We start from the raw sequence: 15942 nt of genomic DNA, 5'->3' as shown, positions 1-15942 counted from the left end.
CAAATCATTAGTAATGGTAAAATTAGTCAGACCCTTCTGCATCTCATCAAAAAGACAGTCCCTTCAGCTCCAGGGAATCTGAAGACCCTACTAGGACAATAAGTGGATTTTATTCTTTCCCAAGCTTTTTGGGCCACATAAGGTTTGAATGCTTCACAACACTGGTACTGGGGCAGAAGATTTCCAAGTGTAACAGAAGATACACCTAGCAGAAAAATTATTATTTTTCAAAGACAAAGGATAAAGTATTGTACACCAGAGAATGTACAGACAGGAAAGGAGTGAATAATAACCTTGCCATGCTTTTTCTCAGGAAGCAGACTGCTTTCTTGTGGTTCCTTTTGGCATCTTCAAGTATTTTTTTATGTCTTTCTTCATATTCTTTCAGGGCTTCCTCCTCTTTTCTGCAAAACACAGGCAAATCAACAGTTGCAGCAGGACTAAGGAAACCTTGATTCCAACACAACAACATCCAAGGGTGGGGTGGGGGAGTTAAAGGAGAACATCAGTCTCAACCTGCCCCTCCCTCCCACCCCCCTACAGTCTGTTGTTTTCACAAAACCTATAGACAAATTGATAAACTGGTGTCCGCTTTCTCTCCAAGAAATCTCGATGAACTTGATCATAAGTTCAGAAGGTTCTGGGGAACAACAACAATGCAGACACATGCAGTTAGATATAATAAACTTTAGTTCCTTAGACAAAAAGCATTCACAGTTTTTGTCTCTGGCAAGTTTATTTTCATAGATCAGAAATCTCTACCTGCATAACTGCAAGACTGTGGGCAATTCTTATTTTAATTCCATTCCCTCATAAAATATTCCTGAAGCAACATCCAGCTAAGCAACACAATACCACTAGTATTTGAATTAGCTAATCTTCTCAACACCTGAAATAGTGAATTGGCTAAAAATAACATGGGGAAAGGAAGCAGAGTCAGACTTATAGGCGCTTACTTTTCTCTAGCCCGACGATTTTCTTCTGCTTGCACTGCTGCTATTTTTTCCTTCCAAATCCGCACTTCTGCTCGTTCTTGGTATTGCACCTCCAGCTCCTCCTCAGCTTTCTTAAGTTGTTCATGGAGGATTTCATATTTTCCCTGCTCAGTTTCTGTCTGCCACATCTCAAGCCTTTAAAACAAAGCGTGAGCTGTTTTCACTGAAATACTGACATTCTTTCACTTAAGGCTACTGAGTAGGTAAGGCTCTATGGTGAAAACAAAAATCTAGCCATGTTTTATTTCATTTTTTAAAATTACATTGTAAATCATACCTTATTAGTGACACAGGTATTGTACCTTTCATCCTAAGGCTCATATCTAATACCATATCTCATTTTAAAGACATCAAAAGTATCAGTAAAAAAAAAGTAAAAAATAAAGCTCAAGATTCTGTTTCTCAAATCTGCATTTACCCAGAAGAAAATATGAAAAACAAGAAAAACAGCTTTTTCTTCAACAGTAAATAACTTCAGGGACAGGCCATAGCTTTTATTCTTCTATGCTTTGCCGAAAGAATCTCAATATGATAGGGATACATATATAGAGATTAATAAAGTTATTGCTAATCACACAATAAACGAGTCAAGCAGCTTAAAGCTATTATACAACACTGCAGCAGAACATACTGTATGCTGTTAACCACTTGGTTAATCACATCTATAAGGTCGTGCTTGTCTTCTTCCTCTGATGTAGTGGCACTAGTAATTGTACCTCTGGTGCCAAAATATAAACACACTTGCCTGTTGCCTTCTGCAAAAGACAGTTTTATTCTGTCTTATATAAATAAATAATTTAGGATGTGTGAACAATCAATTACAAGTAGCAATATTAACTTAGCATAAAAATGCGTGGTACTACGGCAATGTCTCCATCATTCTCAATTTCAATCTTTCCCTTTATGCCCTATAAAAACCACTGAGGCATAAATTAGAAGTATTTATGCTCATTCAGAGATCAGTATCACAGACAGGTTTACTTTAGTCCAGCTTGTTTTCCATTTAAAAGGAGACCTGTTTAGGTCCACATGTTATGCACAACCCCAAATAAAATCAAAACTTCATTTATGTGTGCAGAACTAACTCAGGGGCTGAGACACTGCAACCAGTCTCCTCAGCAATGAACTGCTCAGGCTAAAAGTTGCTCTCAAGATCCTTTGCCTTGCAGTCAACCTCATGTGACCGAAAACAATGTAGTTCAGTATTTACAAGCAACTTACGTAGTAATTAAATTTGGAATCCATTAAACAGCATATGAAGAACGTAATATTAAGACTGACTCCCATCACACTGTTTTCTCCTTCCCTCACTTACATGTTGTCTTTTAGCGTCAAAGCAATTTTCAGCTCAAAATCCTTCTCTTTCTCCAGTTCAGTGCACAGTCGTCTGCGCGTTGCCTGAAGGCGGGACAAGGCTGCGCTGTTAACATTAAAAAGAAATAATCAGGAAGAAATTCAAACTAATAAAGGTGAAAACCAAACATATATTCCCCCCGCCAAGATCAGCAACAATAAAAAAAATCTTAGAGCCCGAGATTTATATATTAGAATTCCACAAATCTATGCAGCCTCTTACTTAGCCTCCTACATGTCCATTCTTCATGCAAGGCAAAGCTTTCTTTAAACTATTACACACTGGTTGACATTTACAGAGGAGTATTTGTTTCAAATGCACTGACCAGTAGCTTCACACGACTATTCATTTCTCAAGATGATAAAAGTAGTATTATTAATGAAAGTAAGCTTAGGTGAACCTAGAGAACGTAGAATGATTTTGCTTTTAAAATGGCGTTACAATATTCCACGTACTTGGCCTACAATGGCAGCATTGCCACACAGTTGTTTATTTTCCTTGGTCTTCTCTACTCAGGAAAACTAGCAGCAACAGACAATGAACTGACTATATTCAACATAAACTCCCTTCCTCGGAATTAAAATTGGAAATGGATCTTCTACCTGCAGTTATTACTCTAACTTCAAAATTTCGGCGCTGGGCATCAGTAATGCTAATGGGAGCGAGTATTTTTATTATTGCTAAAACATGATGCCTTTGAGCTTCATAACCCAGAACTTTATCAAGTCTTCTCACTACACTATTCACTTGCTAAATATAATAGATCGTGAGAATTGCTATTTTTCTGCTTAGCTAGACCTCACAATGTGATCTGTCATAAGAACTTCTATGGTGCTTGTCTGTCTTTGTTGCGTTTTGTTACTGTCTCTCTGAGATCCTGAACAGGGAGTACTAGCACCCATCACGGGAGGCTCATTAGCATTCAACTCATCATTTTTGTTTAAGCAGCTATTCCATTTTGGCAGTTAACCTACCTTTATCATTCTATCATTCATCAATATACTAACTTGAAGATTAACACAGGTCATAAAATGCAGCTGCGAAGTTTGTTCACAATACATTGGTTCCTGGTACACAAGCCACCCACTTCTTTCTATTTAAACCAAATGTGAAGAGTACAGTAAATTGCCTCCCACTTTATAGCAAAAGTGTTTCAGAACAGCTCCTGTGTGCAGAACTACTCCTGAAAGGCATTCATGCATTTTACAACATAAAACAATCAAAAAAAGAAATGGCATATATATATATGTAAAAGTCTTGATCGTAATAGTTACCAGAAGCAAACCTGACCTCTAAAACTGCCATAGCATAGGGGTGTTGGTTCATCATACTAAGCAGAAGCGATTAAGACCCTGATAAACATAACTGACAGTAGTGGGCTAGGCTGATTTAATAATCTGTTGTGGTTGTATTTTAAAATACACGTCTCTTTCCTATCCATTCCTAAGTTTCCACCTCTTTCTGCGCTGATTTACCTAACAAAATATTATCTCCAGACCAGAAAGCATAGAGATCAATGATTCCTGACCCCATGCACCATTATTCTTTATTTCAAAAGGAGGAATTATTGCTGAAAATACATCAGCCGGAACGTGGCTGCAGTATTAGCATTCCCCACCATGGGAGTGAACGCGCTGCGCTGCTCGCTGCCTGGAAGTGCAGTGACCCCTTGGATCAGAAGGGCCTCCCAAGCTGATGCAGTTACATCCTCACTGGAGAATAGCGATGGGCTTCACCACTCATCTAGTAACATCTTTAATGTATGGGCTTAAAAATTCTATCCACTGTTCAACAATATGCAGAGATGAAAGCAGAAAAGTTTCTCTCATTAATTACAGACACATAAACATACTGGATGCCTGTAATCTTTGGTATCCAGAACTACTCTCTACCTACACATTGCCAGCCTCCTCCTCTTTCTCTATTTCAGTGTCTACATAATCCAGCTGCTTTGCTAGCATCTTGATCCGCACTTGACAGGTACTCAGCTTGTCTCTGCAAGAAACAAACACATTATTTATATTTTGTAAGTTCTTTACTCTTCCCAATGAAACTCTTCCTTCTGGGGGCAAGATTCACAGCTAGGATTCCTTCAGCTCTCCCAACCCCCCCCCACCATCCCACTTTTTCTTTTAAGATTTTACTACGAGGTTCTTCAGAAGCCCCTGTTCATTTCAAACATTTTCTCCAAATATCCAGAAAAATGTAACAAGAATTTATTCTGACTTCATCCGCAGTTCAGATATTATCAAAAATTACAACATTAAATGACATCTTTTTATATTAACCTTCTTCAGATATCTTTGCTGCTAAAGAACATCTTTATGACCTTAACACAGCAAAATATTCACAGCAAGTGCTTCTCTTCACCGACTCTAATGTACAATTTCCATCACAGGTAAGAAAATGTTTACAATGAATCTTCCACTTGATGTTTCCAACTGACTGTTGAACCAGCAGGACTGTGCAGACATCACTGAAAGGAATTAGCATCTAATTCTCCCAGATCAAACACCTCTTCTTTAACATTCATACTGTATTTCATTTTTTCAAGTATGTAATTAATTTTTATCCTTGATCCTTAATTCTTTACAAGGGTTTGGGAATATATTGAATATATTACATTAAACACATGTTTGCATCATGTAACTTTCATGAAAAAAAAATCTATAAACTCTAATATAACAGCTACAGTATCCCAGTATTTGACAGTGATTTATGCTGATGGATTATGTTCACTTAAACACTAACCTGGCTTTTTGAACCACAAGTTCCTTTTCTTTGGCTTTGTCATTGAGCTCTTTCAGGTTCCTCTGTAAGGTTAATATGCAAATTCTATCTGTATACTTCATAGCCTGAATATTATTAATGTTGCCCAAATACTGTTCCAAGCTTGCCCTTTGAATTGAAACACACAATTAACAATGAAACCATAATGAGTAATTGAAAAATTAGGTGAAGTTTGTACGTCATCCACTTATGCATTTGTGGGTTGTTTTCTGTTTTATTCTAGCAAAACTGTTACAAATATGACCAGTATAAAAAAGGGAAAAAAATGAACATAATCTGTACAAGAAGTTTACATACAAGCACTTAAGACAAGAGTTTTAGACTTGGGTATCTAATGGTGAACATTTACACCCACATTTAACGCATTAATTATACGTCTTTCTTTTGAAATGCCTGGGGCTCCTCTTGATTATACCCAGGCTTTGCACATCCTAGTTTTCCTGAACAATAGTTTACAACTTTAAAGGGAACTTTCTAAACTAGTTTAAAATATATTATATACAGCTGCTGTTTGTGGTGTGAGCTAATCTCTCATCATTTTGGTCTGCTTAAACATACAGCAAGAAGAGGTCTGAAGGTTTGTGTTTGGTTTTTTTTTTAAATCATTTTAGTGTATTTTGAGTTTCTCTGTTGATAACGGTAACACTGTCAACATTTACTGGCAGTAGGCATATGTGCTATGCAACTTCCCACATACATATATTAATAAACATTATTTGAGCTTTTCATCATGCCTTATAACCCTGTGCCAGGTCATTCCAGGGCAGAGATTAACAGTCTCCTCAAAGTACACCAAACTGTGCCTTGATCTTTGTGAAGAGAGTAGCACCTGCTTAACGCCACATTCAAACCACTAAATTCCTTTTCATGCATGACCTCTGTTACATATAAATGTATTTCTTCAAGGATAAATCCGCTGTACCACCTACTTGTAAAATCAATGTAGTATTAATCTATCATCATACCAATTCTGTGCTGACTTTACATAGTGGTACAAAACTCTGTATATATTAAAAAAAACTTACAACCCAACACTGATACTCTTCAGCAGACAAACTTCTCTTTTCCCAACAGCTCCTGATGTTCTACAATTTCCAAGGAATATGAACACAACACTAGGTATTATTACAAAGAACTGGCTGGGTTTTAGAAGTGTTAACAGGTTAGTGTAACACTCCTTTGAGGAGAGCCAATTAGCCCACATTAATGTGCTGAAATCATGGTGTTATGTGTACACCCCTACAATGGCTTCAGATTAAAGAGTGTCCCGAGCCCATCTTTATCTTACTCAGCTAATTATTTTAACAATAGTAAGATTGAATTTATTTTTTGTGGAAATGTCTATATTGCCTATAACTAATTTGACAAAAAAATGCATAGTTGAATTAACCAAACCTTCTGTTGAAAAGGTAAGTTAACACTATAAAGGAAATCACTGTTAGAACTGATAACAAGTTATTTACATGGTAGAATCAGATTTGCCTCCAGCTCCTTCAGAAGCATCCTTGTTTCCCATCACGCCAGCACCAGCCAACTCTTCCTCAAGCTTGTATTCTAATAGATATTAAAACAATTTAATTGGGAGACTTTGAATTTTAAAATGCAAAGCTCTCGTATACTTGCTGTTGTCAAAACATGGAGAATCAGAGATGGTATTTTACAGCATTAATGCAGCATATATCAAAAAATTCATATGGTGAAACACACAGGACTGCTATTGTACACCTGAAACCAGAACAGGAAAGTGCTCTCTACCTTCGTTAGGGAAGTGTCACCAACAATCCAACAGATGTGGGGAAAAAACAAACGAAAACGGGGAGTGGGGCAGGTGGAAGGCTAATGTAGTGACAGGTTTTGGCCAACAGTCTAATAGATTTATCTTGTATTACCTTATCCTACTGTACTGTGAAGATAGAATTTTTTTTTAAAGTATTGATGCAATCAAGAAAATGACAATAAGAATAGCCTAAGAACTCTTTTTAACATAAAGATCAGTATTCAGTGCTACACCATACATGATAATCTGTAAAATGTTAGATGTGTTGCCTCACATACTATACTGAAACATACTTCTGGACACAGACAGAGAAACCAGCTGCCTACTAAGAGTTATCTGGTGCCAATTTAGATGCCTTAAGTTATGCAACATTGTTGTGGAGTTGAATCTGTGGAAGATGTACACCATTCTGGAGTCAGATGAGAGAGTCTAGAGCACTTAACTGGCACTAGATGCCAATGTATGAGCAACTGAATCAAGTCCATACAGTCAAGTATTAGATTTTTACTGACAACTCTGAATCAAAATGCCTTACAGAGGTAGGAAGTAGAGAATTTACCGCTACAGAAATAATGGGTTAGATTTGGATTAGCTACAGCTGTGTAATGTAACACTAGAGAACACCTACTGGAATCACTGCCTTTATGTGGAATATCATTCAACACTTGAACTGTTCCCATCTACTAACTTAGAAGACACATTAACATTAGGTTTTTTTTATGAGTTATCAAAACAATTCATCATTTTCACCTTCCCAGTGTTCTTCCACATTAGAGAACTGACCACCTTTGTCTTCAGTTTCTTCCAGAAATGGTAGAAGAGATTTTTGCTCTTCTTCCTTACTATAACCAGTCTCATTATCTTCCATACTGATAGTTCTTTCAAATCAACCAGGCTAAGAAACAGAAGAGTGCACGTTTTATAATCTCCAAGAACTTGCAATAGTGGTGACTGTATCTTGAGATAAATTAATAGCATTCAGTAAATACTTAATGCGTATGAAATAACTGGATACCATCACACATCTTTGTACTAGTCACACATTTTAAGTATCAACTTTAATAAACCTCTTCTAGAAAAGAAAGGACACTTCCATTTTAGTAGTTTTTTAAAAGCACTAATCAGTTCAATAATAAACCTTCTGAATGTATTTTATCTACTTCACCAACCACTCTACCCACAAAGATTAGGGAACAACTCCCACAAACACTACTCGCTCTTGTGTCTTATGCAGACATATAATCCTTCAATGTTAAGTAAACTGTTCTCAAGTGTTGATATAATTCATTAGAACTCAGTCAATTCTGTCATCTAGAATGAGTTATTACCACATGGTTGAGCATTTCATCAAGATCTTACTCATACAGAGACTTGTACATATGATTAATTTTAACGAAGGTGGTGGCTCAGCTTTGAGTGCGTTTATGTAAATCCTTTTGTGGGACTCAAAAACATAAACTAGAAGAGAGGATGTATTTTCCCTAGTTAAAGAACAAAGTAAATACACCATGGAATCTGAAGCATGGAATAGACTAAATGACAAGAACCACTTCAAAACCAAGACAGAATTCCTGCACTGGGCTATGGTGGATTTGAGGATGTTAGCGGCACTAAAAAGTAACACAAACACAACGCAGCCCGGTACTTTCTGCCAGGTAGTGCAACTCCAACTCCCTCGAAAACGCTTCATGTAAGTTAGGCCCAAAGCTGCACCACGGCGGAAGGCCCCGGGGCCTTCCATGAGGAAATCACAGGCCGGACAGTGGAAGCCACCTCGCTTCCACCATTCGCCCCGTTAGTGAGCGCCGCACCGCACCGGAACCCGCCTGACGGAAACACCCTCCCGACACTGGGCTGCCGCCGTACCCCGCCACAGCCCACGCGAGTACACGGGGCAGGGCCCACCCTGCAAACCGCCCCGGGGCCGGCGGCGGAACTGCGGCAACACCTCCCGGCCTGGAGCGCCGGGACGCCGCCCCGAGGACCACGAGAGCCGCCTCCCGCCGAGGCGGCCGGGCCGGGCCGAGGGGCCGCTCCCGCGCCCCCCTCACAGCGCTGCCAGGCCCGCGGCCTCACCCGCGCCTCTCCCGCCGACTGCGCGCGGCGGCCGTTGGCTCCGCTGCCACGGCAACGGAGCAAACCACGGCGAGGGCGCGGCAGGGGTGCGGAGAGAGCGCGGCTCCTGCGCGGCCCCCCCGGAGCCGCTGAGGAAGGGCGGCGCTGCTCGCCGTGCCCCCCCGCCCGCGCAGTGGGGCAGCCGGGGCGGGGCGGGCGGCGCGGAGGGCGCGGAGGGCGCGGAGGGCTCTGGGCGCCGCCCGCCCGCCGCGGCCTCCATTGGCAAATACCGAATCAATGTATCGCCAGCCAGTGCCTGCGACTAAATTCTCGCTTCTAAATTTGCACTCTTATAAGTACACAGAATGACAAGATGTAGGGCGGATATTCATAGGTTTATTCAAGCCAATGAATTAGAAAGATTTGAACCAGCTGAGTAGTTGATCAGTCTTTTTTTTTTTTTTTTTTTTTTCCTGCTTGACGATTATTTTATTTTTAGTAGTGTAGGTTAAACATGAACTACTATGAAACGCAACATCTTTCCGGTTTTGATTGGCAAGATCTTTTATACATTTCTGTGAGCTTTTGACACGTTCTCTGATATATAAAAGGATGACTGATACTTTAAAAATACGGTGGCATCAAGGTTCCCACTGTGTTCGTGTGAACAACCGCCCAGGCGGGAGCACTCCTGGCACCTGCTCGGCCTGGCTGAGGCATCTAGTTCGAGTGATTTCAGGTAACTGAAATCAGACCTTTCCAGTGAACTTTCAGCTTAGTATTTATTCTACATACATTTATAAATTATAAACAAGTTAGTGGAATTATGATTAAAAAAAAGAAATCTTTTTAGTGAATTCACATGGTTTTCTGCCATGTAGAAGTCATACAGATCTGAGGTTGGAGTACACATTTAGAATACTGAAGATTTCCAAGTTTCAATCCAGAATGAAGCTGTCAGAAATAAGCCTGTACTATTCTGACAATAGGATTTCGCCATTACTTACTAATTAAAGGTTATTACAGCAAAAATCATGTGTACTGCTCATGCTGCCCATTTATAATGTCCCGTTCTGAATGCTTCCTCTTGCTTCAGCAGAAATTGCAGGTTTTGAGGCTCCTTGTAGCACTTTAATAATCATTACAAGTGCACAAAATCACTAAATGAAAAAGTATTTAGATGATATTTCAGTAATTTACATAGTAAAGCTAAATGTATTAATAAAATGTGTGAGTTGGAATACTCTGTTCTTCAGAGGAATCTTCTGAACCTGCGTGTTTGCTACTATGCGCTCAGTTACGAGGTTTTAGCTCTTAATTGGTGATTAATTAGGTTTCCTTTCAATTCCATGTATTGCCTCGGCAAAGTTAAGGAAGAGGGCAGTTCACAGAAAAGTAGATTCTCATCCCCTTATTCTTGGCACCAGGCCTAAATGACATGCTAGAGAAATTCAGCTATTCAAAGATTCAAAGTGATTCAGTTACTAAAATATTGGGACATCATTCTTTAAGCAGAGCTCTGTATTGAAATACACACTGATCTGTACGTAGAGGCGGACGGCATTCTCAGATTTATTTAATTGAAAATGTTCCTTGATTGTAAGCAATATTTCTGCAATTTTTTATAGTTGCTATGAGAAGGTCTGGTTTTTTGATACCATACATATAAGCACATGCTGCTAATCTAAGTATTTATTTCTACTGGCACCCACAGTATGGAGTATATATTACTCACAGTGACCAATTCATTGTCTTACACTTATGCTATAAGTCCTCATTCTTTAGAAATATATGGACATTCTTAGCTCTATAGATGGTGGAATCTTGATTTTATGGCATCTATTCATATTACATAAAACAAATTACATACAGACATTTGCAGGATTAAAGCTACAAGATGTAGGCTAAAAATATGCAGTGATTAACTGTATAGCTCTCTCTGCAGATCTAGAATAGATATAACTCTTGTTAACTCTGAATCTGCCAGTTCTCACACTCCTATAGTCAGGATGTAAAAGATCCAAGCACATTTCTTCCCCTCAAGAAAGCACTTGTAAGAACACCTGGTAATATCACTGATTTTCAGTTTCTTGTGATATTTTTATTCAAGGTATTTATTCAGTCCCAGTTTACAACTATTTGGGCGATTTTCGTAACAACACCAAAAAATGGTAACTGAAGTTTTAGCAATAAATAAACATGAGTTTAACCTCTAAGGTTCCTAAAAACCTAGCCAGCACTCGAGTCAAAAAAGAATAGCTGATCTGTAACTGTGCTGTAAAGCACAATGCATTATAACCACTGCCGCAGCCAGACATAGCTTTTGGCGGCGATAGAAATGGAATTGGTGTTCCATAGGAAACGTTGACATAGTATTCTCTCTGAACTGGAACTAAGTTCAAATTGCTAATCCAAATTAATAGAGAAATACCAGATGTTTTGTTATTAAAGTCTTACTAACAGCCCCTTTCCAGTCAGCACCAGTCATTTCAGAGTGCACACTACCCATTATATCTGACTGCATCATTCCCGGGCCACTGGTCGTGATTTTGTGTCAGGTGAATAATTTGTCACCAGGGAAAGGCAATCTAGATTTTTATCTCCCATATAGATGTGAGAAAAGAGAAGATATCTGCAGTTCCTCTGAAGATGCTAAATTATGGCTCCCCAGACAAGTTCTTATCTCCCAATCCACAATTTATGTCTATCAACTTAAAGTCAGTGAAGCAATTCCAGCTTTAAGCTCCAGGAGATGTACAAAAAGGCCTTGGTTCTACTCTTCCAGGTTTTGTAGGCACTGACCACCAGTGATACGTCTCTGAGAAACTGGGTAATGGAGTGAGCATGTATAAATTAAAACCCTGCTGTTTTCTTACTGTGAAGTTAAATTTAGAGGCATTTCAGTGAAGTTACTTTAGTACCTGACTTAGCAGAACCGGACAGTTCAGTTTGCTGTATGGCTACATACTGCGCTTCTACAGGCGGTTGGTATTTCTTTTCTGAACGTTTCCAAGGTGACGGTAGCTCATATATGGAGCTTTCTAGCTTTTAGGCAGGAAGACATGCCAATAATGGAATCTTAATTTTGCAGTGTGGTTCATGTCAGATTACATAAAACAACTTCTCTGCCCCTATTCTATGATACGGATCAACGTGGGACTGTGAACAATGGCAAAACATTGATAAGCATCTTATCAACGAGTCGTCCTTACAGAGGCAGTCAGAAAGAACAAGAGGGGCATTTGCTATCAGAGCACCCCACGGAGGAGTGACCCGGGATGTCATCAGCTGGGAGTGCACCACTGACAGCAACACATGTGTAAGGCAATCATCTCCGGTCCTGGAACTAGCCCTGGCTCAGGGGCAAAGTGGGGAATTTCATCCCAAATCTGTTGCATGGAGGAAAGAAAAAGAGGGCAAAGTGTCTGGCCGTGCTGCGCTTCATGATTATCCAAAAAATCTATGCAGACTGAGGGAGGAACTGGATGTTCTACAGAACATTTGGAAACAGATAAAAACTAGATTTCTCAGCCAGCACTTTAGGTGAAAGGAAAATTAATGTTGTGGTTACACTGATATTTATTAAATACAGACAAATTTGTGTTGGCGCCACGGGACAGTGCAAGTACAGTACAACCTCTGAAATGAGCTAAATATTCCCACCATGCAATTGCTACTGATATTCCCAAATCTCATTTATAAAAATAGGCATATGTGTGTAATTTATATATCTAGAGACATTTGGTGACGTTGCCACAACAGTCTTTCACGAGCTGTTTATGTGGGAATCGTGGGAGAGTGAAACTAATTATCCATGTGGTGCATTTTTTGCCTCTAAAAATTCTGTGTGACAATATGACATCTTTTCTTTGCTGGCAGTAAAACCACCTGTCCTGTTCAGAAAAGGATCTATTAAGAATATCAGGTAGTGCGGTGCAACTGTAAAATAAATTTAAATAATGTCCTTTTGATATGCTCTCAAAATCCTGAGGTAATAAAGGACTAGGAAAACTAACTTGGCCCAAATCACTGAGCATATTTCTCCTCAATCTCATCAAATTATGCCCTCCAATAAATTATATTACAGTAGCAGTTACAAAAGTATGGATGACTATGATCAGGAAAAAGTCACACCTGTTAAATTCTCCAGAAGAAAAATACTTGACAGATTTTGAAATGTGGGTTTCTGGTTTTGATGATAGTAAAATATTACTTCAAAGTTTTGACCTTTGCTTAATACTTAAGAAAGGGTAAATACTTCAAAAATTGGTAATTGTTAATATAGTAATAATAATAATAATATAGCAATGTAATATAATATAGTAGTAATAATAATGTTTAAATTATATTTACTTGATGGGCAGAGCGCATCAGCTTTTGATAGACTGTCATGGTCAGATAATACGGACATACTGACTGAGGTATCACGTTGGTCATTATTACGTTGCTTTGGCAGATCTACAACAGCTTTGTGTGTACAACAGCAAAGCCGAAAGTTTGTTCCAAACTGTAACTCTGACCTGACACCCTGGTTGTGGTGGAGCAGGTTTGATCCCCTGCAGCCTCCTGTGGCCCCTGTGAGCTCCATGTGCAAGGTCAGACCATAGGCTTGGTAAAAGCTCATGCTTGCAGCCGCACGGAGTGAGGAGAGGTAGTCATTTAGTAGAGCAACAAGAAACATTTAGTATCATGGGCCATCTTTTTAAAAATATTTGACAGTTCCAAGCCAGTAGCTAAAGGAAAGCTTTAATTATTTTCAAGAGGATTAGATGAGAAAGATTTGGGGAGCTTATTTATTTTGTCTTGTTTTGATGTTTTAATAGCTTTTTTAATTGTTTTTTCATCTACCTCTTGAGCTATTTTAATCTGTCATTGACTATAAAGAGTTGAGGATATTCTGCCAGAATTGTAGGAAATTGAATACATTGTTGATCGTTTATCCCTCTCTTCCCTTTGGCTAATAGGAATTATTAATTTTGAGTGTGGGTGTACATATATATATGTGTGAGTATACATGTATCAACCTATTTTGCTTAAATATGTATTTGTATGCAGCATCAACTAAAACCAAGGCTGAATGACCTAGCATTTGTCCTTCTTCTATATAATATAGAGGATATAATTAAGGCCCATATACATCAAATGTAATTTATTTATCTGAGAGAAGTTACACATTTATTTTAGGATTTAGTGGGAAGGGATCTTAGAACATCTCTTTTTCTGAAGTACAGACACAAAGTGGTAGCTAAATCAGTTCCTGTGAAAATAACATGAGATTTTGTTAAACCCAGGCACTATTATGGTGGTGATGGAAAACTCCCCGTATATATTTCTTTCATTCATGATGACATTATTAATCCAAATCTATAGTATAAAACCTTGATCATACAAGATGATTTCAGCAATTGGATAAACATCCCTATGCAATGCCCAGTGAAATGAATGGGACGGTTCATTTTTTCCAGGGATAATCAGGACCCTGATAATATACTTCGATTACCAGATTTTTTCCAAAAAATTATTAAAATCCTGAAGCTAAACATATTCCCATCACAATTGCATTGAAGATTTTGTGGGCAGTCACCTTACTGTGACACCTTCAGAGCTGCTGAAAAAGGAGCATAGTGGTAGAAGGAGAAGTAAGAAAGAGAATTAGCTTAATGAATTTAGAGAAAATATGTAGGTAATACTCTTCCTCTTTTTCTTTTTTTTTTTTTGCAATATCAGAACCACTGACAGCAAAGAACTTTTTCATGGCATCAAAGTGAAGAAGGGCTGAAAGTGTAGTTGATGTAGAAATACAAGTCTTCCGGTCATGACTCTTTTAGAGGATTGCCATTGTATTTTTACTTGTTTTAATGGTCAAATTTGTAGCAATGTCTATCCCTTTGGAGCATGTGTTGCCATGATGTACTTATACCAACACACAAATACACACACTCACACGCTGACATGTGTAAGATACACATACACACACACTCATTCTAAATGTACAAATTGCCTCAGCTGATTTTTGCTATTTTTACAGATGTATGCTGAAGATATAGAAAACTGTTCTTTTTTACTAGTAAATCAGATGACAGCTGTCTAGCCAGAGAAAAACAATACCAAGGAATTCTCAGAGTAGGTACATAGCTCGTTGGAACACCATCCTTAAAAGTAGGAAAAATACAAAAAAATGTCAACTGAAATATCCTGAAAGGTGTAAATCTGTTCTATTATAGAGACAGACAGAACCATTCTGTTCCGTATGTCATCCTGTAAATTCCATTTAAAATCTTTTGGTTTCCCTCCTCCAAAAAAACAGTTTTCGTGCAACAATCCAACTACTTGAGTTTAAATTTAGGTGTTTTCCTCCTTCGCGTGCATTAGCCGCAGGCATGACCATTGGAATGTGCAGAGGAAGGAAATGATCAGAAAGAAAATACCCCCCCCCATCATACTTCCACATTTATGGCGTATGATCGTATATGTGTGTGTAGGGACGTTTGTGTACGTGTTGTGTACATCTGTACATCTCTTCTCCTGGATCCCACGGGGATGTTATTCCCCTCACCCACCACCCCTGAGCTGCCATGTGAAATATTGTATTGAATAATAATAGAAAATTAAGTATATGAAGAGGTAAATGGAACACTTTACCCCAGGTGCATCCTTTCATTTGCTTAAGGTATCTGCACATTCATTTTTGCTTTACGATCAAATTTCTTTAAAATGTCTCCTTCACAGTGTTTCCTTTGTGGGTTGGTTTTAAAATTGTCATTCTAGATTGAACAGCACCAAAAAGCAGAGGAGGCGGAGGAGGAGAGAAGAAAAGAGCGAATATGGAGGAGAAAATCGACTTTGACCTGCAAGTAAAGATGAAATCAAAGTCCCGAAGAGCTTTCCGGCCGGGCTGCCCTCCGGAGCTCCCGGGAGTTGGCCAGGCCCGGAGGGTGGAACCGTGCCCGGTGTTCCCGAGCACGCACCAT

The 15942-nt window shown here is 38.9% G+C and overlaps 1 protein-coding gene across 1 annotated transcript in view; it reads right to left on the bottom strand.

The window, feature by feature from the left end:
- The window catches only part of CFAP74 (cilia and flagella associated protein 74), a 49200-nt gene extending 40084 nt beyond the window's left edge, over positions 1-9116 (bottom strand). The window contains exons 1-8 of the mRNA XM_074848464.1: positions 8993-9116; positions 7667-7811; positions 6603-6693; positions 5101-5247; positions 4246-4344; positions 2311-2415; positions 957-1130; positions 294-404 (exon numbers count right to left, since the gene is read on the bottom strand). Of these exons, the coding sequence (XP_074704565.1) occupies positions 294-404; positions 957-1130; positions 2311-2415; positions 4246-4344; positions 5101-5247; positions 6603-6693; positions 7667-7784 (845 nt within the window). The 5' untranslated portion in view covers positions 7785-7811; positions 8993-9116. The remainder of the gene's footprint in view (positions 1-293; positions 405-956; positions 1131-2310; positions 2416-4245; positions 4345-5100; positions 5248-6602; positions 6694-7666; positions 7812-8992) is intronic.
- Between the last annotated feature and the right edge of the window lie 6826 nt (positions 9117-15942).

The sequence above is a fragment of the Strix aluco genome, chromosome 22 (assembly GCF_031877795.1).
Source record: "Strix aluco isolate bStrAlu1 chromosome 22, bStrAlu1.hap1, whole genome shotgun sequence".
NCBI classification, from domain to species: domain Eukaryota; kingdom Metazoa; phylum Chordata; class Aves; order Strigiformes; family Strigidae; genus Strix; species Strix aluco.
This window is presented reverse-complemented; position numbering and strand designations above follow the sequence as displayed.